General features: G+C 37.2%; 1 protein-coding gene across 1 annotated transcript; it reads left to right on the top strand.

The window, feature by feature from the left end:
• Positions 1-5,965: 5,965 nt before the first annotated feature.
• Positions 5,966-6,346, top strand: LOC141629203 (uncharacterized). Its single transcript, XM_074442243.1, has one exon. The coding sequence runs from the start codon at positions 5,966-5,968 to the stop codon at positions 6,344-6,346; it is 381 nt and encodes a 126-aa protein (XP_074298344.1).
• The last annotated feature ends 2,952 nt before the right edge of the window (positions 6,347-9,298 follow it).

Below are 9,298 nucleotides of genomic sequence, written 5' to 3'. Positions count from 1 at the left end.
AAATGCAGCATTATAATATGTATGAACATGCCCAATTTTATGCTAAATCGCCTTTAAGGAGCCAATATCGTATATTAATCGGTTTTTACGGATTTGCGTGATTTAACCTTTTAAAATCACAATAATTACATAAATTCATATTTATGTACAAGTTAATTACCCTAACCAACTTAGGACTCAAAATTAGTCTCCACAAACATATTGACAATAATTAACTTATATTTCTTAAAATTGTTCTTAAATGGACTCAAAATTACAATATTATGTCATAAACTTCAAATAAATCATAAAAATTTCAAATAAATTTGAAATTTGAAATTTAAACTCATGAACATTCTGGAAAAATACCATGACACTCATAATGTTCAAAACTTAGGTTAAAAATTTCGAAAATTTATCGAGAAAAACAATGTTGTGGTTTATCGGATTTATCAATTATTACCATAAAAATATGAGAAAAATTATTTTTTTCTTAAATTTTCACTTTTAGATCTGAAATATGTGATAAAATGCAATATTTGACGTTTTTCCTTAGTCATGAAGTATGTTTTAGCAATTTTAATTAATTAAAGTCACTATTTATGTGATTTTTCATCAAAAATTCATAAATCATGCATAAAGACTTCATTATAGCCAAATATTTTAGACACATATTGTAAAACTTCATGTGACAACATACTAAATTTCTATGACCAGATTCGAAATATAACTCATATTAACCTATTTTCTCATTTAAATATGATTTTATCTTGAAAAATCCATATTTAGAGCATAACAACTCATATTATTATGCAAATTTACAGGCCATCAGTAGATAGTATATGTGAAAACATATCCAAAAACCATTAGCTATTTTTAGTCCAAAAATGACATTTTAATCATAAAAATCACATTTTAATGCCATTATTAATAAAAATGAACAATAAAATCCATAAATAAACCAAAATATCCTAAAAACATTTTAGGATCAGAAACTTTAACATGCATAATAAATTTCATGATATATCATAATAAACACAAATTTATAAGTTTTATTTGTTAATCGTATAACTCGGAAAAACAATAACCGATTTGCATGCAAACAACCTAAGGCTCATGATACCGCTTGTTAGAAATTATTATTCTCATTATACAACATATACATATATGTTACAATTAATTTAGTCATAAATTAAATCTTGATCTTATGCATGCAAACATAATTAGAAAAGGGAAGAAATCTTCATTCTTACAATGAGTTTTCGGATATATGGGCACAAATGAGTTCTCCTACTCACTTGTTCTTGAGCTTTCCTTACTAATGGAAGAACAAGGATTCCAGGATAGAATCCCTCCCAAGGAAGAATACCCAAGATAACCCCTTAAAAACTAATATTATTTGAACTATAACAATATTAATTTTAGGGTTATTTGATGAGAATAATCCGAACTTTGGGGAGTCTTCTCAAAATAATCCGCACTATGTTTTAACTCAAAATAATCCGCACTATAGACATCCTCTTCTCAAAATAGAAAAGGCGACCGAATACCTGTTAATCAAGTAATTGCTTTTCTTTCCTTTTCCTATTCCAGTTCACCAACAGTAAGGGAAAAAAAAATTCACCAACACCCAATTCCAGATACGGAAACCCTCTTCAACCTTCATTCCCTTCAAACCTTAATTCCCAAAATCACCCTTTTCAATTTACAAAGTGAATCAAGCAACTCAAATTAGCTTCAAGTAACACTAACTACACTCCATTATCTCCACCAAATGAATGATGGCAAAGTAAATAATTACATTCAGATTGATTGATGGATTCCCAATTACACAAATCATCATGAGGAATTGAAGAAATTCAAGCAAACATTGAGTGCGATTTCGCCACTGGAGTGGATTAATTGAGTATTTGAGTGCATTGAGTTAATTAGGGTTTCATGAGTTAGTTTGGATTTAAACGGAGGAGATTAAATTGGGGATTTTTTTAGAGTTTGATGATGTAGATGAGAAGAAAGATGCGTCGATAATCGATGATTTGATTCGTAATCGTGTAGAAGAGAAAATTGAACCATTTTTTATAGCATGCTTCTCAATATATTCTGATGTCGGGATTATCATCTTCAACTCTTGCTTTAGAGTTGCACAATTGATAGCTTAACATGGGATTTTTAGGTGATAAAAATGGCGGTGAAAATACAAGTTTTAATTTGGATGATAAGGAAAAAAAAAACACAATAATAGAGGTGTTCTAATGGTGAAGGCAGATTGGGGGTTTTGGCTTTTGGGGAGGAGGAAGATGGAGGATGTTGTTATTAATTAATTTTTTTTAAAGAAAATGCATTTCAGGTAACATTTACCTATGATAACAGGTTAGAAAATGGGCGAGTCTATTATGGGAAGTGGAGGTCAATAGTGCGGTTTATTTTGAGATTTAATGAAGTTGGGATTATTTTGAGAAGACCGTCTAAAGTTTGGATTATTCCTATCAATTATCCCTTAATTTTATTAAAAATGACCCAAAACTATTGTTTTGTCCTCTTGAAATTTTCGGCCAAGAGAGGATGAATTTTGGAGTTTTTATTTCTCTTTCTAAACTTCTATAAGTTATTTTGATGAATTAATAATATGATGCACCACACTAGTTTTGATATTATGTGCATTATAGTGATTATAAAGGGTAAAAACCCTTTGCTTGCATGGTTGGGAAACCGGGTATGGGGAAGGGGCTATGGCCAATGCATGAGCTTCAATTCTTCCCAAGAATTATATGCATGCAAGGCTATGTATTAGGTCTTATGATTATGCTTTCCACTTAACATAATTAACATAATTAAGCTTAATACTCCCTCCTTATTTTCGGCACATATTATGTAAAATGGAAAGTCCATTTTACACATTATTTTGTCAATTTATCACATGTAACATGTTCCAAGACATTATGTGTATAAAATGTATTTTTAACAATTAAAAATCAACATATTAATAAAATATGTCACTTATTAAATTAACCTAGTAATTCATAATTACTTGTACCAAAAAGTGTTTCCGAATTATAAACTACAACATTCTGTAATTATAATGATATATTAATTCCGTTTCAATTGTTTCCGTAAACAACAATTTCATCCAAGTAATAAAACAATTTGATTACTTAGACCGTATCTAATTTAATCAAATTACAATGAGACACGTAAACATTACTTCCAAAATTTTTCGTCAATTTTAAGTAATTTAATTAACCCGTATCGTTATACGATCAATTAAATAATCAATTAAGAGTGTTACTCTTTAGGTATGACCTAAGGGGATCAACTGATCACCACCGTCTCACGACAGTAATGTCAAACTCTAGTCAGCCAATCATTACCAATATGTGTGGACCAGTTGACTGTAAAATATTACTTCCCACATGTATTCTTAAAATGAGACTTAAACATGTGATCATCATGATCGACAGTTGTGATCGCATTATTGTTGGAGGACACATATTGCAACAAGGGATATACCGGTTGTGGAAGAATTTGAGGATGTATTTCCGGAGGAATTGCCCAGACTACCTCCACCAACAGAAGTGGAGTTCGGAGTGGACTTAAGACCGGGTGGGGGACCGATAGAAGGCCCCGTACCAGATGGGTCCAAAGGAGCTAGAAGAATTGAAGAAACAACTTTAGGAATTAGCAGACAAAGGGTACATTAGACCGAGTGTTTCACCTTGGGGAGCACCGATTCTATTTGTAAAGAAGAAGGATGGAACATTGAGATTGTGCATTGACTATAGGGAGTTGAACAATGTCACCGTCAAAAACAAATACCCTCTACCAGGGATTGATGACTTGTTTGATCAACTTAGTGGAGCCGAAGTGTTTTCAAAGATTGACCTACGTTCGGGCTATCACCAATTGAAGACCAAAGATGAGGATATGGACATTATGAGTTCGTGGTAATGCTGTTTGGACTAACAAATGCACCGGCTGCGTTCATGGATCATATATATAGGGTGTTTAGTCCGTACTTGGACAAGTTCGTGGTGGTATTCATAGATGATATCTTGGTTTACTCCAAGACCAAAGAAGAGCATGAGGAGCACCTAAGGATAGTGTTTCAAACCTTGAGAGAGCACCAACTTTATGCAAAGCTTAGTAAGTGTGAGTTTTGGCTAGAGAATGTGGCTTTCTTAGGCCATATCGTGTCAAAAGAAGGAGTTGTCGTGGATCCCACTAAGATTGAGGCCGTGTCTAGGTGGATAGCACCCAAGAATGTAACGGAGGGTAGAAGTTTCTTAGGTCTAGCCGGGTACTATCATCAGTTTGTGAAAGACTTTTCTAAGATTTTAAGACCTTTAACATCACTAATGAAGAAGGATAGCCGTTTCAAGTGGGACGAGAGTTGTGAGACGGCCTTCTTAAATCTAAAGGAGCGCCTAACCACGGCTCTGGTTTTAGCCTTGCCGGAAGGAAGTGAGAATTTTGAGGTTTACACCGATGCATCCAAGAATGGCTTGGGGTGTGTACTTATGCGAAAGGGTAGGGTCATAGCCTACGCATCAAGACAATTGAAGACTCATGAGAAGAATTACCCGACTCACGACTTGGAATTGGGGGGCGTTGTTTTTGCATTGAAGATTTGGAGGCATTACTTATATGGAACAACCTTTAAGGTGTTTTTCGACCACAAAAGTTTGAAGTACATCTACACCCAAAAGGAGTTGAATATGAGGCAAAGGAGATGGATTGAGCTAATTGGGGATTATGACATGGAAATACTTTACCATGAAGGGAAAGCTAATGTGGTGGTCGATGCCTTGAGTAGGAAGTCAGTGCACTTCTTATGTACCGCCTTATCTATGATAAGATTGAAGGAAGAAGTAAAGGAAATGGGCATTCATATGATAAGAAAGGGAGAATCAATTGGATATTTAACTCTAGAACCCGAATTGTATGAGGAGATTCGGGAAAGACAAGCAAATGATGTGAAGATCTAAGAATGGAAAGAAATATTAGAAAAGGGAGAACCTTCAAGGTTTGAGTTACATATGGATGGGAGCCTTAGATTCAAAGGGAGATGGTGTGTGCCATGTGATGAAGAGCTTAAGAAGAAGATAAGGAATGAAGCTCATAATACCCCATACTCGGTACACCCGGGTGGTGACAGGCTATACAAAGACCTCAAGAAGACCTTTTGGTGGCCGAATATGAAAAGGGAAGTGGCGGAATTTGTGGCAAGATGCTTTACTTCCCAAAGAGTAAAACGGGAGCATAAGAGACCGCAAGGGAAAGTGCAACCTTTGGATGTTCCGGAATGGAAATGGGAGTGAATCTCCATGGAGTTTATAGTAGGCTTACCGAGGACCCAAAAAGGGAACAATATGATTTGGGTTATTGTGGATAGACTAACCAAGTCGGCTCACTTCATTCCAATGAAGGATACTTGGAGCAAGGGAGAACTAGCTAATGCATATTGCAAGTATGTGGTCAAGCTTCATGGATTCCCAAAAGACATTGTTTTGGATCGAGATTTGCGGTTCATCTCAAGGTTTTGGCAAGAGCTTCAAAGCTCCTTAGGTACTCAATTGAAAATGAGCACGACCTTCCACCCCGCGATGGAAGGACAAACTAAAAGGACAATTCAAACATTGGAAGACGTGTTGAGGGCTTGTGTTCTAGAATTTGGAGGTTCGTGGGAAGAAAGGTTACACTTGATAGAGTTCTCCTACGACAATAGCTATCATGCTATCATTGGTATGGCCCCATTTGAGGCTCTATATGGGAGGAAATACCGAAGTCCGATATGTTGGGACGATATTACCGAAGCCGTGATTTTAGGGCCCTAAATGATCCAAGACATGGTTGATCAAGTCCGTATAATTTGAGAGAAGATGAGAGCTGCACAAGATAGGCAAAAGAGCTACGCCGACTTGAGGATGAGTGACATAGAATTTGCGGTAGGAGAAAAGGTACTACTCAAAGTCTCACCCATGAGAGAGTCATGAGATTTGGAAAAAGGGGCAAGTTGAGCCAAAATTTCATTAGCCCCTATGAAATCTTGGATATAGTCGGGGAAGTGGCTTATCGCCTAGCACTTCCACCGGCCTTGGACCGAGTTCACAATGTATTCCATGTGTCTCAATTGCGCAAGTACATAAGTGGTCCCTCTCACGTGCTAGAAGCGGAGATGATTGAACTTGATGATGCCCTAGAGTATGTGGAAACACCCAAAGAAATCCTAGACCGAAAAGTTAGGAAGACAAGACATGGTGAGACAACCTTGGTGAATATATTGTGGTCCAACCATCTTGTGGAGGAAGCCACTTGGGAGGCCGAGGAGAACATGAAGGAGCGATACCCTCACCTCTTCGAGCAGGAATAAGTCGGTTACAGGGTCGTAACCATGTTTCTAGAGGGTTAGGGCGTACTATGCAAGTACCTTAAATAGAGTCTTCGCTCCTTTCTCTTTTCGTATATGTAGTTCTAACGTCACATTTGGATCAACACTAATCTTATATTTATCCCGACTCGCCTTAGTACATCTTTGGGAGGGAGTATATTCCATACCCAATGTCGAGAGTGAACTTCGGGGACGAAGTTCTTTTAAGGGGGGGGGGGGGTAGATTGTAATACCTCGTATTTATTTATGTATAGCTAGACCGAGTAAAGAATCCACTCGGCCGAGTGCTGAGCCACTCGACCGAGTGGAGGACCGAGTACCCCAATATAGTAGGCTGGAAAGCCTGGAAAGTCGGTCACTCGACCGAGTGACCATCCACTCGACCGAGTAGAGCTTCCACTCGATCGAGTGGTCTCCCACTCGACCGAGTGCCGGTCGAGTGAATCTTATACGGGAAATGTTGGGTGAGATGTCGCTTTCATAACCCTATCTTTTCAGATTTCCCTCACCAAAAACCCCATCCTAAATAACTATTCACCACTCTCTACATCCCCAATTATCTCTCAAAAAATTACCCACCTTCAATCCTCACAAAACCTTAGTCTTTCAAGAGGAGAATTATTGCCAAATTGTTCATCCACCTTTGGTAATAAGTTAACCTAGACTTTAATCTCATAATTTTGTTTTAATAACCTTAATTAGTTTAGTTGTTCACCATAATTAATTAGGGTTTAAGAATTTAAGAAGCATAATTAAAGGGTTTAGTTAGTATGTTGTTATAATAGATTGTAGTGTTAATTATAGTAATTAATATGTGTAGGAAGCTTCATTGAGGAGCACTTCTAGGGATTAGCTTGGGGAATTGTGAAGATAAGCTCAAGGTAGGGTTTCCCTACTTAGCTATGGTGTTATGAGTGTTTAATTGTGCATTTAATATCATTAATTACATTTATCTCATAGTAGTCGCATTATAACATGTGTTGGATAATTAGGGTTTGGTACATATTGTGGTCTCATAATGATTTTGGGATGAATGAGTATGGTGAATGACTCTAGCATTAATTATCTTGCACTATAACATGTTAATAAGCAATTAAAAGAAGAGAATGTGAATTAATGAAGTTATAAGCCTGAATTGATTGTTGTATGAATTTAATGGCATGTTTGTTTGGCTAAGTGTCCTTGTTGTTGGTAAATTGTTGACATTGGAGATTGTTGGAGGATGTTGGTGATGGTTTTGGAGACGGAAGGCGGTTGGGAAACCGTCTTCCGCTCAAGTCTCCCTTGGAGCTTCCCACTCCAAGGGAATGTGCACATTAGTACTTGGGTTATGGAGGGACTCATGCGGTGAGGCATGTGTCTGGCAGGGGACTCGAGTCGCACTCGGGCCCTGTACCACGGACATGTTCTGAGTACCTTAGTGGTTTGGTGACGTCGTGGGCGTGTCCCGGTCATGTTTGGTGGAGATGAGTTGGTGGACACTTGCTTTTTTTACATACCTCATTGAATTAGTAGTAAGTTAGTTGCATCTCTTGTTTATTATTGAACATTAATATCATTGGCTAATGCTTGGGTTTGAATGTCTGTATTGAACCATATGGTGATTTCCGCCCATATGGGGAGCAGTGTCGACGAGTGCATGTGTTTAGTAGCGGGCTTGGGAGCGGTCTACCTTGTTGTCGACATTTATTCTTATCTAGTTTTTGACAATTAGACTCCTTTCGATATGGTTGTATAACTAAAGGGGATGGTTTTTATATCCCTCACTTGTGATCACTTAACTCTAAATTACTTCTTTACTTGTTGTTCGCACTACACTCTTGGGAAAGCAAGGCTTGTGATACCTCTGATACGTGTCAATTATATGATGTTTTACACCCTATTTTACACGCATTTCAGAGCTCATTTATGTAGTTTAAGGCTACTATTTGCCCCATTTCGTCTACTTTCGTATTTTTATGTAATATTGCAGATTTATGCGGAAATGAGTAGATTTTGAGCCAAATCCGTCCCCGAGTACCTTGCACTGCATTTGACGTAAAGTATTTACTTAAGGAACGAGCTTGGTGCACATTTCGAGGTCCGAAAGACAAATCCAGGAGAATTTAGAAGTCAAGTATCAGCTAAAGCAGTCGATCGACCGCTACCTATGGTCGATCGACCATACCACGACTTCTAGGAGCCACAGTTCAGAGCTTACCAGTCGATCGACCAGCCTCAGTGGTCGATCGACCAAGACGCTAATCTGCGTGAATTAAAAGATCGAGAATAAGCAGGCCCATAGTAGTTAGGTTTTGGCAATAAGAACTACGTTGTATTCTATATAACGTATGCTAGGTTTTGAGAACATTCATTCAGTTTTCATCAGTGTTAGATCACGAAATTTGTTAGGGTTCTTTAGTTTACAAATATTTCTTTCAATAAAAGTTACATCGGCATTCGGTTTTCTCGATCTTTTTCCCGCAATTCTTCTACTTTGTATTCCTTTATTCACTATTTCAGTTTTATTGCTTATTTCGTTTGTAGCTAGAATTGATAGATTAGTTTCCCGAAGCCATAATTATTGTTTTATGCTAATCTTATGTTCCGTTAATTTAAGCATGAATTCAGTAGTTTATTTCTTTAATATTGTTGTTGTTTTTATCAATATCATGAGTAGCTAAATTATTCGTGCTAGGATGTAGGGGAACTGTAGGTTAGGCGGCATTAGAATAGGGAACCCTGAATCGCGCCACGGTCGATCGACCACCTACCCTGGTCGTTCGACTGGCCTCGTGAGATATGCTTCGTTTTAATTAATTTAATTTCTATGTTTGACGAATCGAGTGCACACGACTACTTGAATGTCTAGGATTTGACCGACCCAATAAAGATCGAAAGATAGGGAAGAGAGATAGCCTACCTAATTTAGACGACTAGATTAACGAGATCGAA

Source organism: Silene latifolia, chromosome Y (genome assembly GCF_048544455.1).
Source record: "Silene latifolia isolate original U9 population chromosome Y, ASM4854445v1, whole genome shotgun sequence".
NCBI classification, from domain to species: domain Eukaryota; kingdom Viridiplantae; phylum Streptophyta; class Magnoliopsida; order Caryophyllales; family Caryophyllaceae; genus Silene; species Silene latifolia.
Note: the sequence above shows the minus strand (reverse complement) of the source record. Positions and strands in the feature narration are given on the sequence as shown.